This window comes from Gambusia affinis, linkage group LG20, assembly GCF_019740435.1.
Source record: "Gambusia affinis linkage group LG20, SWU_Gaff_1.0, whole genome shotgun sequence".
In the NCBI taxonomy this organism is placed as follows: domain Eukaryota; kingdom Metazoa; phylum Chordata; class Actinopteri; order Cyprinodontiformes; family Poeciliidae; genus Gambusia; species Gambusia affinis.
The window spans coordinates 19,718,299-19,739,012 of record NC_057887.1 but is presented as its reverse complement, the minus strand read 5'-3'; the positions used below and the strand labels follow the sequence as shown (position 1 = coordinate 19,739,012).

At 36.4% G+C, this 20,714-nt stretch overlaps 1 protein-coding gene across 2 annotated transcripts in view; it reads left to right on the top strand.

Moving 5' to 3' along the window:
• Window positions 1–20,714, top strand: part of LOC122823053 (protocadherin-15-like) — a 214,907-nt gene that overhangs the window by 17,429 nt on the left and 176,764 nt on the right. For both annotated transcript variants that reach the window (XM_044102283.1, XM_044102282.1), the window contains exon 2: window positions 12,560–12,710. In XM_044102283.1, the coding sequence (XP_043958218.1) occupies window positions 12,578–12,710 (133 nt within the window). In that variant the 5' untranslated portion in view covers window positions 12,560–12,577. The remainder of the gene's footprint in view (window positions 1–12,559; window positions 12,711–20,714) is intronic.

Genomic DNA, 20,714 nt, shown 5'->3' with positions numbered 1-20,714 from the left:
AAAAAATCTCAGAGTGACTGTTTTAAAATTGCAGAGAATGTGACAGAAAGGAATTGCTCTTTATATTTTTGGTTGGGCAAGCGCACACGCTGCAGGATTTATTTTGGTTTCTTGACAGTTTTCAAGTTAAAAAAATAAAGTTTTGGGGATGTCAATTTTCACATTTGCTTTTTTTTTTTTTTTGCTAAAATTGGTGTGTGAATATTTTCCAGGCACGCAGGTGCAGACTTTTGCTTATTAAATGTGTGTACTAGTCTCCTGTTTACTGACTATTTAGGCTAAATATGTTTTTATTCAAAAAAGTCAAAGTTTTTAGTCCTGAATATTTTTGTTAAATCTGCTGAGATGCAGTTTAGGAGGATAAATCTTAATTTAAAACAATACATATTGAAGATAAATTTCTAGATATTTTGATTAGGTAAAAAAAAAATCCTGCAGATTCTACTGCAAACGACTCTTACATGTATTAAATTTCTTGTTGGATCTACTTTCTTCGCTGTTACTGCAGATGAACATGCTAGAGCAAACAACTGGACAAAACAAGTACAATTTTTCAACCACAGACACATTGTTGTCTGGAGAAGAAAAACCTGCATTTGATACATTCAAATTGTAGCATCCATGACATTAGCAGAGAAATCAGCCGCCTGAAATAAGACGTGAGATTTATTGTCGTCGGTAGGCTCATGTGGCTGTGAAATAATTGAGGAGCGGATCGGTGAAGGCTATCTGACTGATCAGCCGTGGTCACCGGTGGCAGCGCAATCTGTCATGGTTAACATCTACTAACACCATGTTAAGCGCCAGACATGGCTCATCATTCATCCCTTCACATGTGAAAAGGTACATGTGGGCAAATCAACTCAACTGCTCTTCAGCAACACACTGAGACAAAAACTGTGGATTTCAGGAAAATGAAGAGTGACCCACTGTTTAATTTTTTTTTAATGATCTAAAAGGTTAAAGCCTGTATTTATTTTGATCCTGGTGTGTTTGTGTTTTGATTTATTTTTGATTGATTTCATTAATACTAATAATTTATTATCTTATTTATTACAGTTTATTTATTATCATGTTATATTGGGTTTTGTTCTGTTAGATCAGCATTGTTCTTTTCTTTGATCGTTAGTTCAGCTTCTTTGCGCTAATTATTCACCAAGCCTGACAGCTTGGTCTCTCTCACAGCTGTTCCCCATCACCTGATCTCCTCACCTGCATCTATTGTTGTTCTCCACTCCATCAGGATTTAATCTCACTGGTTTTTATTGTCCATTTCTGTTTTTTCCCATTATTGACTAAGTTTCTCTAGCTCATGCTGGCTCCTGTTTCATGCCCTGTTGTTTACTAATATGTTCTCAGTTTACCAGCACTTTGGTCTCTTTCTAACTGCAACATGATAGTATTGGATTGGTTATTTAGGTTTGGTGTTTTTGTGCATTTCTGAATACACGAGCTCCCAGTGAATTTCAGCAAGTAGGAAGAGTACTAAAGTGATTATGTTCAATGATAATGATATGGAGTGAAGGGGGAAAAAATGTTTTTAGGTACATTTGCTGCACTTTTGCTCCAATATTTAAGAAAATAATGTCACCATACACCAGGAATGGCCACAGATGAAAACTTTTAGATGTTAAGTTTAAGCTGAAAAAGTTGAAGACTGAGAGGAACTGGTAAGCAGTGACAAGTAGAAGAGACTGTAATTTAGATTTATTTTATTTTATTTTTATTATTCTTATTATTTTTTTTTAGAAGTTGTCAGTCTAGCAGTCTTCTTTTGAATTTTGATTCTGTTTATGTCAACATGATCACCTCCCACTGGCAAGGAATACATTGAGCCATACTGATTATTTTTGGAAAAAACAACAGGGAGGAAAAAAATCAGTTGTGTAACCACTGTCTGAAAGGTAGTTTATTTTTACTCAATTTAGAAGTTGGCTGTATAAATAAAGTACAACTACCACACTACACTACTGTGGAAGTCAGGCTATATGTGAAATTAGGCTGAGCAGCAGCTTGTCTCCCAATTATATTTTCTTCTCCTAGAGCCTGAAACCTGATGTACTCAAACCCTTTCAACCTGCACCGGCTGGTGAGGTTCAGTGTGGCACCTGCTGAGCAGGGGAAACAAAGAAAACACACAACCACAATAGGATAACAGCATAGAGCACCGTGTTTCATAAGATTCAGCCCCCATGACACACTTGCCTGAATTTTAATTGCTTGCTATAGGAAAGTGTTAAAAACCAGCTGGCAAAAAGAACATGACCTAAACCTGCAACTGAGGATCAGCTCATCATCCATCCAGGAGCGAGGGCTGTGCGTAGTGAGTGTAGGCCTGCCGGAAGAGTTTACAACAAAGTGAAGGCATATTGCAATCTTTGTTTTTTACTGAGCCCAGATGGTGAGCCCTGCTGAAATGAGGTTAATTACAGCAGAGCGCACAGAAAAACAGCAAAGGCTTAACCTCCAAACCTTGCAGTGTACTTTTTGCCTCTGTTCACATTTTCCTCATATTTATATTGGACTACAGAGGGACACTGTGCCTCCACCCCCCTTTCCTCTCTCACTCAAATTTCAGTCCTTGTCAGCTGTCATGTTTCTGCTTGTTAATTTCGCTGCTCACCGCTCAGACTCTGGTCGAGTAGTCAGCTGGAACATCTACTTGGTCAAATTAGCTGCTGCTAAAGTTGGAACACGTTCATATTGTGATCATTAGTGCAGTGCTCTGGTATGGAGTCCTCTCCAGTGGACTTAAATAGGAGAGAGAGTGTTACAGAGTTGCTTTGAAAGTTTTTACTTGGGGAAAGTATGGAAGTGGGGAAAAGTACAGGAAAAAGGACTCCACAAATCATGAGTACTGCATCTTTCAACAATCGTATGGTCTAAAAAGCACATTTCTTTGCATTATCTCGCATTAGTATGTATGTGCATTAAGAGCTGGAGTGTGTGTTTCAAAGAGAAAAGTAGATTGCTGCATTTACTTGGGTAGAATCCAGGATGCATTGAAAAGCCACCATTATGCCTCCTAAATCCTGAATATCTTTTTTTTCCCCACATTTTTTCCACATCAGCCTTTTAAACAGCCTACAGGAGAAGAGAAAAACAAAAAATAGAGATAGAAAAACTTAACATTTTTTGACAACAAAATGACTTATTGGGGATAGTAAGATTAAACCATTTTCTTTAAATAATAATTAAAAAAAACAAAGCAAAACTAAGGAAAAGCATTCTGAACAGGAGACCTGGACCAGATGCAAAGTATAAAATTGATTAGGTGTTGGTTTCATCACCACTTAATTTGGTTCTTTCTTTTAAATTTCTTATTATAGTTTGTCAAGAACAGAACAGCTTCTCTATGGTCACCCAGAAAATACTGTAACATTCACCCTCCCACACCCGTTGCTGCAAGCATTCTCTAAGATGTTGGATGGCAAAACGAATAAAATTCTCCGACATCTTCCACTTTGAAATCATCTTGTTTGGAATTGCTGCCACTAAACTAGCAAATTGCATAAACCTTTTTTAAGTTGACCCTTAAAAGACCTAAGAGACTTGTGTACAATCGGCATCTTCTTGCTGTAAAGACTGAAGGTCCCAGTCTGCTTCAGGAAAATGTCTAGATTCTGATGAGAATCAGATCCTGGTAGCTGGATTTCTGAGTGTGTCTCTAATCTCCATTGCCCTTCTGGTTGTGTGTTTAGTTGTTCTATAGTGTTATTTAAGAGCCAGTGTTTTGGGGGGGAAAAAAAACTTAAGTAAAGTTTGTAGAGCATAAATTCAAAAGGTTTTGCACAAATGTTTTGGGTTCCCCTGATTGTCATTAGAACACATGACATGCCTCTGCCTCGATTTACAACTCAGATCGTGTAAAAGAACAACTTTTGTTGATAAAAAGTGGCAGGCTAGCAAACTTGTAGTTAGGCTTGAAACTTTGACATTTCCAATGTGAGTAATACAAAAACAAACCTTCACATATGTCATAAAACTCCAACACATTTTTTCAATTTTCATAACTTTTGTTCAACCAGAAAAAAAAAAGAAAAAAATTGCAAGCAAAGCAGTAATGGGTGCACTGCAAGCTTTTTGACACCCACAAAGGAAAATAATAAATTCCGTGTTTGGTTTGTGGTGGTACCTGTAAACAAACTGATGATTTAATAGGAGTCATTTCTCCAGAGCTGCAGCATTGAGAGATAGCTGCCAAGGCTCCCACATCCACTTATTATATTGTGGAAGGCTGCATTTTCTCAAATGTACATTACAGCTTTCATGGTGAGAAAATGAGAGGCTAAAGCGTACTCTGCAACCCTTCACAGCTTGTCGACAAAGAACACTCATAAATATTACAACACTGAGAGTCAGAGAGAACCCAAGGACAGAGAAAAGCCCAAATGTAATTTTAAATCTTCTCAATCCAGGAGTGCCAACATGACCGACTTATCAAAAGAATCTTGCTGAAAGATTTGGTGACCTGATTTCTTACACCTGCACTTCCTCAATCTGCCCTGCTCTTCCTGTCTCTCATGCTCATGAGATTAAAGCACATAGAAATTTAGTTCCAGTGCAAAATTTCATTTATTTTGTCTACCTGCAAACGGAACCTTCTACAGAATAATGGAACAATAAGGGCTAATTTAATAACTAAATAAGAACCTTTGTAAAACCATAAGGGCGGGGGGAAAGAGATCATATAAGAATCAATCCCTACATTTTTGTCATCTTTATTTTTTTCTTTGGTAGTTTCACTAGTTTATGTTCCACTGTTTTCCTTCTAGACATTTTGCTCCTGCAATGACTCAACAAATCAATACATATGTTTCTGAAGCTGAAATTTTATCCCATTGTGCCTTCAGTAAGCTCAGCTGCACCGGAGTGATTACTTTTAAAAAGCAAACGTCCTCGGAGGCAAATGAGAACAAATTTCACAAATTGCTTCATTCATTTTGGTGGCACTTCAGGTCACGCAACAAGTGCCAGTTCTGTTGACATCAATGCACTAATTTCTTTCCGTTGTGGTGCCGAGTTCAAGTGTAGATGAAAATACCAACATTTCAACTTGAGTGAAATCAAATGACCCCGCAGTGGAGAAGAAACCGACATCACTGAGATACGGTAGGCAGAAGTAAGATGTCTTTATGTAACTTTGTAAAAAGTTGTAAATCTAAACGTAAGACACAATGACTGTCTTACATTCACACTGTCTTCAAGCATTCTTCATTTACTTCACTTTTAATGCAGTAGTTTGCCTTTTGTCCACCTTGAAGTGGCTTAGAAAATAAATAAAACACCTTTTGGCCACTATAATGTAATAAAAACATCAAAGTTTATGACCCAAAGCAATTTAAACACACCGTTATCGACTAATCAATAAATTATCTTTTGTTTTTCTGCCACACTATTTCCCTTGAGTACACAGCAACATTTCACAGAAATGCTGAAGTGTAAAGGAAGAAAATGCTGAACTACAAGGCTTTTTTTTTTTTTTTTTTTTTTTTTTTTTTGTCATTCAGGAGATAAAGTTTAGATGTCCATTTTGAAATTTAATGTTTTTGTTTTTATTTTTATAGAAACACTTGAATTTAATCTACTTAGAAGGTGTATACTTTTCTTCCTTGTATTGTGTGTGTGTGTGTGTGTGTTTTTTTTTTTTTACATGGTTCTCTCTGTAGCACTTGGGGACAATCAGGGAAATTGTGGTGTTTTGGATGCTGGTTCTTCAGACTCACAGGTGCTGACTGACACTCAGTGAGATTGGCGGAACAAGATGGGCAAAGTGCCCGGCCATTAGCTTATTGGACAGCCTGGTCAACACAACTGCTTGTATCAAGAATGTGAATCCCTCTACTTTGCTCCCACTGATGCTGCAAAGTGGTGAGGATTTGTTGTGAATTGCTTTTGATACAAAACATGCAAATCCTGCTGTATGTTTATTTGCAAACATTGTTTGCGCCATACAAATGAGTTAATTCATGTTGACAGCACAGCACTGCAAGCGGTTTTACACACAAACTCAATTCAGAATGTGTAACTAAGCATTTGCTGAGCTGTGCTGGAATAAATACCTTATGCTGTCTACTTACCTTTGGCCATCATTTCCATGAAATAAAAGTTCCCGAATATAAATGTCCGAATTTTATTTTTCTGAAAATATTTGATCGAACATATGTTTCAAAATAGAAGAGATTATTGTAAGATAATATTATTAAGAGAACTCTGCTTCCTAATTTAGGAGTGAATGACTACAATTGATAGTAAATGTCAATACTAGTAATGTAACTCCCAGATGTATAGTTTACAAAATACTGAATCATAAATTTCCATAGGCTTTCTACTGTAGAAAGGAGGAATAAAGTGGAAAGTACCAGTACAACATGCTGAAAAATAAATTTTTGTCCAGATATAATATAATACTCCAGAGAGTGTTTTGACATTGGCCCTGTTATTTGTGTTGGAGTAGAGGCTGTCATCTCAGTTTTTTATTTAGTTTTTTCCCCCACAATGCTTTATTTTCTAAATGTTCAATTCCTGCAAGAGTTGTAAAGAACTTTGAAGAAGCCAAAGATAATTTTCTCAGACTTCCAACAATAAGGAAGTTGTCCTTCTACACTGGGAAAATATGTTTGTTCAAGACTATTAACCTCTCATAGTAAGCTGTGTCAGATACGAAACGTTGGAAATAAGAGAATAGAAAAGAGAAATTTTGACATCAGAGAACCTGACAAACCTGACAGACATTGTTGAACAGTACTGGCAAACATGTAGACGGACTGACAGATGGGGAAATTTCAGCTCTGAGACTTCAAGGAAAATATTGCTATTTGTCTTTTTCAGCAAAAACACTCAGAATTTCAGAACCAAGGTCTTATCTGTCATTTGGATTGACAGAAATTTGATCACAATGTTTATGACCTTACACAAGATACAAAACTCTACTCCTTTCCCTCAAGGCTGCTGAGTCTGTATTACCATTTTTAGCTCTCACAAAGTTTACCTTTGTCTTTTCTAGTACTTTTTTCTCTGTTTCTTTTGGATTTCCATCTGTCTTGTTACGTCTGTTTCAGTACTGACATTCTATTTTACACTTACCTCACATTAAGTGAGGTAACTGTGCTCTCTTTTAATTTGTGCATAATCCCTGTGATCATGCCTGATTCAAAGGTATTTCATGTTTAGTAAAACCAGTGCAGGTCACAAACTCTGCCTTGATGATTCTTTTTTCGTCTCACTGCTTAGTTTGAATTCCTTTTTTGTATCGCAGTCTCTTGCTGTTGCTTGTCACTCCTTTTGTTTAAGCCTTCCCTCCCGTCTCTTCTCTCGTTGTCTGATCGGCCCCCGTTTCTCCGGTTCCATCGAATTTCCATGTTTCGTTTTCTTTGAGCATGCCTGCCTCTCTGTGGGGTGTATTTCCGCTCCTCTCTGGAGGAATCAAACTTTTTGAAGTTCTAGCAGTAGAGAAGTGCCTTCAGCCTTAATACACTTTATCCTGGTTTCTGACACTTACAGCATGGTCTGCAATGGTTTGCAACAGAGCTGTCAATAGAAGACAAGAGAATTAAACATGAGCCAGCTATTCTTCCTGGCTCTGACATTGTCTGAGTGTTGTTATCCTGAACTGATCCCGACTGGGACTGTTCTGCAGTGATAACAACTGGTGAGTCATGAAGAAAGATCATTTATTCATTATCCTCAGTTTTCTTAGAAGCTGTGCAGGTGCTTGCCAGCATTAAACAGGATTAGAATCAAACGCTTAACTGTTTGATCTTTATTATGCTTTTTAGAAGCAATGATACGGTGGTTTGGCTTCTTGCTGCTGGTATTAATTGTAGAGATTTGTTTATAAAAGTGTTGATTGATTCACTGGTACTGATTTAATCTACTTCGGCTATCTTCCACTACGTCAGCATGCGTGTTACTGAAAGCACCAACAAGGACTACAGGTGAATGTTAATTTGAATATACTTGCATTGTGTTTTTGTGTTTGATTTGATGTAAAGCAAATAACATTTGATTGATTGATTGATTGACTTGTGCAACAATTATTCAATAAATTAAATTTTAAAAACATTAGGCCTTCTACAACTGGGTAGAAATTGTCTTCAATAAAAATTTTCTTTGGAGCGTTGATCCTGATGTCTCGTGAATAGTTTTTATAACTTTTCAAATAAGATTTTAAAATGTTGTAGTCTATGAGGGTTGACTTTTATATATCTTTGCCTAGTTGTTGCAATAAAAGACATTTTCTTTCTGAATAAAATTTGTAAATTGAAATCAGCTTCAAACTTAAAAAAAATAAGTGATTCATTTATTTATTTATTTATTTATTATTTGGATGTATGCAGCGGCCAAGGATGTATTAATACATGCCCTGTTTAGTCTCAGTCAAACTCTTGTTCGTTAGCCTAGAAGATTTAATATGTCTGGGGATGTGTGATTGCATAATTGAACACTGTTGCAGACCCAAAAAATAAACTCTGGTCTGCATAAAAACCTCAATCTTGGTTTGGTCTGACAAGGTTCGAATGTATATGTGAACGCCAAGCGGACAGGAGACTGCTCCAAAAGCAGAAGCAGATTGTAGATCAGGGCATTCTGGGTAAATCCAACCAAAACAAACACACAAGTCCAGCACTGCAGGGAGAAATGGTTTGTGGCCAAAGAAAAAAGAGAAACCCTACAACTGCTAAAATCTGATAATACTCCATGAAGGAAGTTGCACTCAATATCTTCTGAGTGCAACCCAACAACTGCGTAGATATTTATGTCTTTTTATGACCCACATAAAACTGGAGAAGGTTGAAGATTGAGTGACGTCATTGCTGTCAGTGATGAATAATAATGTCACGGTGAACAAATATAGATGTCTGTTTTTGTTAACCATCTTTTGACTAATTGTGAAATGATGTTCCTTTTGTTATACTTCTCTCCAGTTGTTTTATGCATTCAGTGTAGTGGAACAGGATTGGTTCAATTTGGGTCAAAGGATTGCAAGTTAAGTTTTGATAGGTCACTGTGCATTTATCAAAACCATTATAAATGGTTTTAATAATCTATTATAATGGATTTAACTGTAAATTGTTTATAGGGTCTAACTCTGAAGTGAAAGTATCTGACCAAAAGACCACTTTTTCACAGGACTTAATGTAAACAATGCAGAAGGCAGGGAATTATGGATAAACTTACTTCACATACAATAATAAACAAATGAACTGAACTTCACCTTCAGCAAAATACAGAAACATAAATCAACTGAGGTGTATAGTTATATCAAAAGCAAAAATGACAAAATTCTGTAATATTTCAAATTTTTCGATGTCAGATTTGCCTTTTCCCCACTGGTCTAGATTGATGTGCTGTTCAGACCTCACCCGGATCAGAGGTCAAGTTTCAAGAAACCTGAGCTGAATGGCCTGCCTGTAATGAGACAATGTTTATTTCTCTTACTGCACACTAGAGTTGAACTTAGCATAGTACATGGAATAGCCTTTTCCCATTTGATGCCATGGCATCATTCAAGAAAACACATTGTCAGGCTGTAATAAGGACCATTAAATGTAAAATTACCATAAAACAACCAAACCTGCTGCACTAAGACACTTTTTCAACTATATTTATTATCATTGTAACAAATGGGGAGCAAATATAATACTGAAATCATTTAGAAATCCTATTTAGGAAAATATAGTTCATCATATGAAACTGTTTTGGTTGTTCTGTTTGATATAAAAGATAGGTTCCTCAGTGAGAAGGACTTGGGCCAATCCAAACATGAGGGGGGTGGGGGGGAAGATTATATATCAGCACAGCTTGCACTGCTTTTGATTGATTGATTGATTAATATTGGCCAAAGAAGGTAAAAACGGTTTGACTTTTTTCTCCCTCAAACAAATGTCTGATATTCATCTTTAGAAAGTCCTAGTAGTGCAGGATCATTGCATTATCACTTAACCTTGGTGCAGATTGAAATGATTTCACAATTTTCTGTACCTGCTGAGATCTGTTCAGGTCAGGGAGTTCGTCTTTCTTTCTTGTACAACATAACAGTTTAATCAGTGAGGGAACTTCATGCTAACCCAGTTAGCATATTAAACGGCATGAACAAATAGAATAATTAAACTTCAGTGCTTTTTATTATAAGAGACAACATCGGACATTGAACTGAAAGAAATCTGAAGTAGCCATAAAAAAACTTAGAGAAAACAAGCAACAAACTCCACACTGACCTTCCCACTCTGAGGCAATTGCATATTGTGATTTCTCTGACTTTTAGACTTTTATTGAGCTGGCTGACAATAAGACTGCATGATCGTTAAAGAAGCACACACATTTTGGATACATTTTGTGGCATCATGTTGAGTAGATAGTGGGGGAATGATGGATTGAAAGATTGTAAAATGGACAAATTAAATTTTGAAAACATGATATCAAACATGAACGAGATATTTTGACATTGATCTGTTGCAGAACTGTTTCTAACCACTACCTCACTTTGCAGCCCAGTAGTGAATCACTTCTCATATATTTATGAAGTCAAAAGACATTAAAGATTAGATTGTCTACAATGACTGGAAGTATCTAGCTGGATTTTTTGTCACAGTTAACTTAGAGAAATAAAATATGACAGCAATGCAGATGAAATATTTTGTTCAAATGCATTCTTGCCATTGTTTTTCTGGTTTGACAGATTGCAACATATTTTTGTATATCTGATATGATTTTAAATCGTCTGAAAAAATCGCAAACGGAAGGGATGCAAACAGAGTCTCGTGTGTCATGTCTTCTTCAATTGCCCTGTGGCTCAGTCTTTTGAAAATAACTGAGTTATTTATAAAACTCCTATGCAGGTCTGACATTAGATGAGGGATGCATAAACATCTTACATTTTGGGATCTATAAAAACAACTAATGTGGGGGTTAGGAGGAGAAATGCCATTAAGTTTTCTGTTCAAGACTGAATATCTTCACAATGTCAGATGTCATCCGTTCCCTCCACAGACGTTCTCTGGCACTTTATCCAGCACATCCGCTTACGCTCCCAAATGGATAGATGAAAATGGCAGAACTGAGAGCATGCCCACATGATGTGTCTGAAGTCTCATCCTTGAACAAAGTTAGCGGTTTAAGTCAGCTAGATTTCACCTCTGGGGCTTCATAGAATATCCCAATTACATTTTCATTGTCAACCAACTCAATCTCCATTGAGAGAATAGGGGCAACAGTAATCTGACTCTGCCACAGTAATGTCTGCCATGGGAGCTTCATGAATCACTTCTAATTAAACCGGTAACTCTTTTTGTTCCTCAAAGGGAAGAACTTAATAGCTCTTTCAGAAAGGACATTGTTTAGCATGTTTTGGGTAAAGGTGTTACTCATGCAAGTCCTGTGTGTAAAGTAAAAAGTTTTTAGTTGCGTATTTTTGTCATTGGTTCTCTTGTCGGTGTCTGCTCAACGTGCAATAAGGCGATAATGCAAGTATTTACTTTTTTTTTTTTAAATCAGTTTTTTTTGTTTGTGTTATACATTTTTTCTCTATTCATTTACTCAAACACTCAAAATGAAATTAAACCATCTGGACTGTTTGTGCTGAGAACCCTAGGATGCTTTCTGTTGCACTCAAAGATATTTATGCACATGAATAAACAAACAGTCAGGATGCTTGATGACTTTGAGTTGAAACCAATCCATCATAAATCTGTAGGGAAGCCCATTACAGTACATATACAGTACATTTAGAACACAAGCATTTGTTGAACCTCTCTGGACTTTTCTCTATTTTTTTTTTTTGCTCTTTCATTAATGCATAATTATTCTAATCCTAAACTGCTCGTACAACAACAAAAAAAGCTGCACTTGCATAAATATATAAGCATATGTCAAGCCAATGTGTTTTTTCATGCTTGCTTCTCCATGTAGCTTTTCAAATGTGGCAGATTTGAAATGTATCTGACACCTCTGGCATTTTCTCCAACACTAAATTGCCTTCCTCACCATTATTTCCCTTTCTCTGTCTTCTTTTCTTTAATGCTTGCCATCCTAAAAAAATCTGCAATTTACTTTCATGTGTTAACACAAAGACCAATTAAAGATTTTTTAAGTGTAGTGTGCTTCTCGTTCTTCAAAATAAATATTAAATGGTATCTTGGCTTTAGATTTTTTAGATCTTTATCTTAGGGATGCAACACAGGGAACTGTCAAAGTGAAAACCTTTAAAGAAAATCTTTTCTTTAAAGTCTGTGTCTGTAGGGAAAAGAGTGCATACAGTTAAGATACATCAAATCTTTTTATTTCCCTAAGTGCAAGTAGTTTCTGTAGAAGACAAAGGATGATTCCCATTAGCTTAATGTGAATCTACCCTGATCGGACCTACCCTCCTCCGCACTGACACCCACTGAAATAGAAACAGCCCAAACAACCCAAAGTTTGACATGCGTTTCCTTTCATTTTTGAGCAAGAAAGCCACAGGTCACTGGATGTTCTTTTTCAGCCCCACAGTTGGAGATGTGGCTAATGATTGGAGCCAACCTACATTAATGCCTTCCTGTCTCCTCCCCTTTCTACGCAGCTGGATGCTTGTTGAAGCATGGTGGTGAGGATGGTTAGAACACGATTAATGGGGCCGCCGTCACGAGGCCGGGTCAGATGGATGAATGTAATGAGAACTGGAGTCCTTCATCTCCTGCTGCTATCAGCCTGCCTCGGCCAAGATACAGAAGGTAGAGTGTCTTTCTTTGCAAGTCCTCCTCCCTGTCCCATTTGTCTCATTGTCTTGTCTTTTTGTTCTTCGAATAAATTCTGTTCTTACCTGTAACAAGTCATGCATATCATTAATGTATATATTTACTATAAGTCCCTTCATGTCTTTAGTACTTTTCTGATTTTTCTGTTTACAAGATCGCTTTCACAAAGGGAACATTCAACAGTTTTTAGTACATCTGTACGGTCTGTCCTACCAAATGGGACAGATTGTGCTTAATTGCAGCAAGTTATTTAAATATTTTTGGTTTTACCACACATGACGCTCTGTGACAACACAGCAAAAAACAAGATGTTTTTATCATTTCACGAACTTCTTTGCTGAGTCAAAGGAAAGACCCACTTTGATTAGTGTTCAGAGGCGGTTTTATGTGGCACTGGCAAGTACCATAGATAGAACATCTGCCGTTTGCCTTTTCCATCGCTCAGAAAAACCATAACTCTTTTCAAATTAGATGAAACCAAAATCACATGTTTCTGGAAATCAAAGAATACAGGAGATTGTAAATGGCTTGCACAAAATGATGAGCTGTTTGTAGTCAGTTTGGAAACATCCTGGATACTTCTAAGACACAGGTGTCAAACTCCAGTCCTCAAGGGCCACTGTCCTGCAGGTTTTAGATGTGCCACAGGTACAAAACACTGGAATGAAATGGCTTAATGTGTAGATCAGTTCTCCAGACCCTTGCTAATGACCTAACTACGCTTTACAGGTGTGGCGCAGCAGAGGCACATCTAAAAGTTGCAGGACACCAGTCCTTGAGGACTGGAGTTTGACACCCCTGTTCTAAGAAGAAAAACATTTTTTTCTTTTTAAAGGTCACATTTAGTACCGTACAAAAATCCTTGGTTTTTAAATAGATTTTCTGCTTCACAAACAATGTTCCAGTTTTTCTTGTCTAAAAATGTTTGGCTCTGTATTCTGCAGATTGAAGATTTATTTATTTATTTATTTATTTTTTTACATAATTTCAGTTTTATACTCATAATTGTATTGTTTATGAGAATGCCGGCTGGTCTTCGTTGAGCAGTGACATGTTGGAACATCGGTACGTTTGAGGCCATGTTAGGTGACTACCCTTATTTATGTTTTCTCCCATTCATAAAGTCATCAGGAGCTATAACTTTCAATCTGACAAGTTATGAGTTTCATCTATCAAAAGTTTTTTGTTGAAGAGTCTTTGTTAAACTAGGATGCCTGAATTTTTTCATCAGCAGTCATTCAGTGCCTCACTGGCCTGTTAATGAGCCATTCATTTGATTCATGTTATGTAGAAGAAAGGATGCATGTGGAGGGCTGGACTTTATCATCTCTACTTGAGGCTTCAGATAAATTTGCTGTCTGATTAGTGCCGTCCAGGTCTCCCTCACAGAAAAGATTTTTGAACTTAAAGGGGTTTAAAATAAAGGGTAAATACTTCACCGTTCACTTGCCTTTACATGTTCGTATAGGGTAAAGTGTCTTTTTCAAAACATTTTGTGCAAGTCTATTCAGCAAAACCAATGCAGTTTTTTCCCCCCATTAGTTAAGATCTGCCAATTAAATTCACATATGGCTGCAACATAAAAGCTGTTGCTCACTGAGTTTTACTACAGGGATTTTTTTGTGCTCCCGTACATCAGCCTGACACCTGACGAGATAAAACCAGTAAAAAGTGTCAGACCATACAAACTTTTCAGGGCTGCTGCTCCGTTTGCCGAGCCAGCAGTGAGGGAACATCAATGAAACAGTCAAAAGAGATGAGAGCAACAGAGTGACAGCCAGCAGAAAAACATGGCGCAGCCCTATTATGCCACAGCGGCATAATAGGGCTAATCATGATGACAGGCCTTGTATAGTTTCTTCACTTTGGCCAAAGTTTGAGGGAATATTTTTATTGTTTTCTTTGGTTTAATGGGCTGATTGCAATAATTTTTTTGTCTTAAATGTAATACAATATAATCTACTTCTATGAAGCAGGTTTGGTCAAAGTGTTTCCTCCTCTGTTAACTGTGTGTTTGAGTTGATCCTATTTTTCATGCATCCCCTTGCAAACCTGATGAAGTTTAGATCACTATTCTGCAGAGGCCACACCATCTGGTGCAGGACTCCTTCTTGTCTCTGTAGATGGTTCTTTATGGCTCTGGCTGCATTTTTGGAACAAAATAACGAATGTGCGACTGAACAGACCCATCCCTTATGGTTGTTAGTGATGGATAAGACTGTAAAACTTCCTAACTTATTACAGCACTGTGCCCAAGGGCAGTATCACAAACCTGGCCGAAATGCTACAGGCCCGTCTTGTTACCCAGTTGTGGCGGTCTGGAGGGATGGAAACGTAGCCATTTGTTATCACTGTCCTGCTGCGACCCATTAAAAGGAAAAAGTTTGGAGTTTGTGATGTTGTGAAAGTCATCAAGTTTAATATCTGCTGACCGTACATCAAGTTTAACGTCAGAAAGAAATTCGGATTGGATTGGTTTTGAATTGATATTTCTTCGGTGTAAAAATATTACTCTGCCTCTACATTGGACTTCATAGATTCAAATGACAAAAACACTTAAACGTTGGCATCTGCTGAGAATCTTGCACTAGGAGGTGTAAATGCAGGAGAAAATTTTAATTTACCAAAATCTCTACATTGGTGCAAGTAGGCCTGCCACAATCAACAAAAAAATCAATTAATCACATAATAAAATAAAAATAACTCAATTTCCATTTGGATGATCTAGTTTTTCTCCTTTCTTTCTTTTTTTTCTCTCTCTCTTTCTACCAAAAAACAGATGATTAAAGTTTTAATCTGGTGCTTTGGTTTTATTTGAATTAAGTTTGTTTTGTTTACACAGACTTCATAATTCATTTTTTGTTATTTCTTTTGTTTTTGTTTATTTGAAAAATTAAATGCCTTCCAGTCTCCTGGATGAATATTTATTTGATTTTAAGGTTTATTGATCTTTTAGAATCTGTTTTGCTTCGTTATGCCATTACTATTGTATTACTTGAAAATGGTCTCAGAAACAAAAGAATTAATTATTTATCACAGTAACTTCTGGGATAATTTACTCTTCAGCTAAATTTGTTATTGTCACAGGTTTAGTTGCAAGGTTGCTTTGTTTACATATTTACCCCATTTTCAAAATAAAAAAAAAAAGTTAAATCAAAATGAGAGACACAACAATTGCAAGTGAATTTAGTTCAAAGTGAAACTCATACAGTTTAGTTCTGTATTTGTTGTGCACCTTTTTCAACCACAATTCTTTTCCTTCCACTTAACTTTCTAATAATATACTTGGACATGGCACTCTGTAAACAGCCAGCTTCTATCTAATAACCTTTAGTGATGCATTCTCCCTTTGGAGGATGTCGGCACATGTCTGCTGAACACCTGCCAAGTCAGCAGTCTTCCTGATGATTGTGTAGGTCATAACATTACACTCCCTTCTCATTGGTTCCATATGAAACTCTATTTTGTGTTTTCAGCTCAAACCTCCAATGTATCCAGAGTGTTTATATAAGATTTGACTTTCTCTTTTTTGCATTGAGTTATAGAAATAGATTCAGTTTTTGATTATATTCTAATTTATTGAGATGCACCTCTGGTGTTTCTTTTCTCTGCTATAAGGTATATGTCAATTTCCTGCCAGAGGGAATGACTAATAGGAAGAAAATAGGAGCAAATGTTATAAGGTTGAAAAACCAGCCACGTTCCTTTTCCATTGAACTAAGAGCAAAGCAGAGCAGCTTAAAACCTAAATTAAGTCATCACTAATGGGATAGATCAGCATAATGCACTCTTGACTTTCTGCTCAATTTATCAGAATATTAATTTTCCATTCCACCCTTGGGTTTTGAGATTTATCTGCTTGGCATTTAGCTGAGGGGGCTGTAGCCAAAGGTGAACATCTGCAACTTTTCTTTGGCGGGATAGAAGCGGATCACATTTGCATCAAGAGTGTTTGGAGAAATTGTACAAATTTGAAACCAAAGAATTCTGACACTAAACTCCCAATAGGACACACACTGTGCAACTGGTTTATTTACTTACAGCTGTAAACCCAATCACAGGTCTCAGAAACAAAGTGGCAGACAAAATGGTGGCATTTCTGCTCAATGCCTATAGTATTTATCCTAATCAAGCTGGGCTTTAGAGAAGTAAATGTTGCTTTAGTCAGTTTTGGTCTCATGATATGGATCATTGAAAATGTGTTTTTAATGAGCATGAGTCCAAAGACAAACAATGGTTTTAGCTGGTTGAATGCCATGCTATAAGTCTACTGTATTTTAATTGGCTGAAGCATCGAGACACTAGCCATATGTTTGGTTTCCAAGGTGAGAAGAGCACCATTACATTTTTAATGAATCTTAATCCCACAAAAGGAGACTTCATAATGTGCCAAATAAAGCATTTGGCTGGGCAGTTTGAGAGCTCTAGACCCTTTTTTATTTCTTTCCTGGGAACCTTTTTTAAACTTCCGATTACATTATCAGGTTTTACTTGCCTTTACTTAAGGCAGTTTGACAAAAACCTTTCTCATTCAAGACAGAAATGCAAGCCAACATTTTTTTTTTATAACTGCTGTACCTGAGCTGTTTATGACTTAATTTAAAATAGCAAGTGTGTGAATTGTTCTTTACCTTGCTGTTGTAATTAAATATGACTTCTCACATATTTCATGACAAAAACCAGCTCTTGCCCTGTGTTGTGAGAAATATGCTTGCATTTATATTGGTTTTTCTTTCATACAAAAAACTTTTTTTATGTAATATTCTGAAGTTAGTCAAAATTTTTGCTTGCATAGTGTTGTTTCTGTTTAAAGATTCATGACTAAAATGGGCAGTTTGTGTAAGGCAAAAAGAGGAAAGAAAATCTAAAATATTTAAATGGAGCAATTTAAAATTATATAAAATTGATCAACTTTTCTTTAAAGGGGCATACATTCTAAAATTTTGAGCACCACTGTTTATTGCACTTCTTCTGCTCCTTGAGAAAGTAGAAACCTAGAAACCTTAACAAGTATTCTCTTATAAATGCCTTTATGGATGAGATCTGACTGGAGTGAAAACTGTGTTCTTTTGAAGAAACAAGCAAAAAAATAAATAATACTATGCATCTTCTTTTTAAGTCCGTTTCATCTCACAGATGGGACAATCATTTGGTGTTGCTTATTAAGGCTTGTAAACCTAGCCAACCTGCAGCACTTCAAAGAATAATAATTCACCACTGGAGATTAAGAGATGTCTGAAAAATATTTACTTTTTGTAATGCTTCTTCAGAAGAGTAAGCTCCACTTTTCTTACCAAAAACATCTCTCATTAAACCTCTTTAAGTCAAAATAGCAAAACAATATATATGTTGAACCCTGTTTGAATAGCTTAAGATAATACTACACTGAATCAAGAGGAGGTCATGGTCGTCACAAATTATTATGATGATGTTGGAACAGTTTGGATGCACTGTGACCAATGCATTCTGGTGTGACAGCATCACTCTGAATAAAATCAATGATACTGCTTTGGATTCACGGTTTATATTAGGAATAGCAATATCTACTGGATAAATACAGGCAGGAGAAAATGAAAAATGCTCCACAAAGCTGTTGACTCTGTTTTTAAAACCAACAAAAAAAAAGAAACAATTTTAAAACCCATCTGAATAAATATATTAACTTGACAGCTCTTATTCTGTATTCACATTGATTTATTTTTTTCTCAGTTAAACATGTCAGAAGTTCATTGTTTTCCCCACAAAGATATCAAAAGGCTGGGTTCAGGAATCAAACCACTGTTTTTATCGAAAGCTTTACAGCTAAAAAAATATTACATTACTGTTACTTGGCAGAAAGCACTTTTTTAAAACTCACAATCCACTTTATTGGGTGCTGTTGTTCAATGGCTTGTTAATGCAAGTATCAAATCAAACAGATAAGTTGCAGAAACTCTGTGTGTTTAGACATCTGATCGTGGTGAAGATGACTTACTGAAGTTAAAATCCAACATCTGAGTGGGAAATAAATGGGATATAAATGACTTTGCAGTGTGCTACTTTTCACACACAATAGTAAGAAAGAGAGAACATGTCCATTGTGCAGTGACTGTGGACAGAAATAGCATTTTGATGTTGGAGGTCAGAGTAGAACAGGCACATCAATCCAACATAACACAAAAGAAAAAAAAGTTACTCAAATAATTACTTGTTACATCCAAGATTTGCAGATTGTAGTCTGACCCTACGTCAGACCATAAATCACAATACACAGCATTTATGTTGTATGAATGCTCAACATGTTGAATCATAAAACAGATGGATGACAACAGAGTGGAGAACCTCAACAGACACATTTGTTGTTTGGTATGAACAATAAAGGGTGAATCCATTCTGCTCTGTGTCAATGACTCAGGCCGGTGGTGGCAGTATCAAGGAGTGGGAATGTTTTCTTGGCACACTGTGAGCCACTAAGTATGAGGTGAGAATATCATGCTCATCACTTTGTGAACAAAGCACACCTATCTGTTAATGGGAGCAGGGCAACCAGTTTGAGTTGTTAACAACCAGTTTAATAACTCAAACTGGTTGTTAGAACAAGAAAATTATTTTGCTGTGACTTGGTGACCTCCACATTCACAGACTTGCAGTAACTGTGTGATCCTATCATTTCTATATGGACTTATAAATGAAATGTTGACATCTTCTTGAGTCCAAGACAAACTTAACCAACACAGCACTAGCCATTGTGCATTTTAAATGTATCCAGTGACTAAAACTTGATGATTCTTTTGTATCTCTCTGTGGTAGAAGTGCATTGTTGGACTGAAATAGTAAATGGTAATGTGTGTGATGTGATGGACAGTGTTGTCATTGGAAAACTGCACTTTGAATTTGATCAGGTTATCGTTGTCTGATATTACAATGTGTTTGATCTGAAAAGCAAGAGACATAGAAGCAAAAACAGGAGATGCCACCGCAGCAAATACTTTTAAAACAGTAAGGTAATAAGCCCATCTTAATATCCGATTTTTGTTTTGTTTTACTTTGTGGTTTGATGTCTCTTTCATCTGTCATCACATCAAGAAGCTGCCTCTTTCTCTTGCATTTCCCTTTATCTAAATCTTTCCTCTGTCAAGTATTTCTTCCCAAAAGCACTCGTGATCTCCCTCCTGTGCATGTAACCCCTCTCCAATGTTGACTGCTACTTGTTTAGATTTGTTTTCCACAACCTCTTCCCTCCGCTCTCTGTTTCCCCTCAGTTTGCCACGCCCTTTTCTTCTACTTTCATCACTATAAAACTTTTGTTTACACAAAAATAATTCCTGTTTGATAAAAGTGGCAAAATTCCAACAAGTCCAAAGTTTGTGCCCTTGCAGGATAGTTCCACTTCTCGCACATTCACTCTTGTAAATTATCTAATTTATCACCATGGAAACATAGATGACATGTTGGGGGAGGTTTTAACAAAGGTGTTCCATTGTTTGCTCATTTATATTCATAATTAGTTTCTATAATTACGAAAACACACAGATGGCGTTGCCTTTTTACACATTTTCTTATCCCACCATGAATAGCAATCTGCTCTGTTCATTTTTTTAAGTTGACTTTACTTATAGGCGTTTAGGTGCAGTTTGCTGCTGTTGCAAATGGGCTTGTCTGCCTAATGTGTCAGAAATCTACGTAAACAGGTATCTGATTTTTTTTTTTTAAATCAGGTAGATAATCTACATGATTATGACAACGTCCTAATCAATCTGCTCTTTAAGAAGCCTACTTTATTAAGCAGGCTGGATATTGAAAATTGGCCTGTGGTAGGAATAACAATTCAAAATACAAATTAATTTTACTATTAATATAGTAATTTAATATAGCCCTTGGAAAGATGGAATTAAATTTTTTGACATAAAATAACCAATTCACATAATCAACTGAAGGAGAGAACAGAAAAAGTGCATCACATATTTTTTTAGTGCACTGTATAAGTAGATACATTATGCT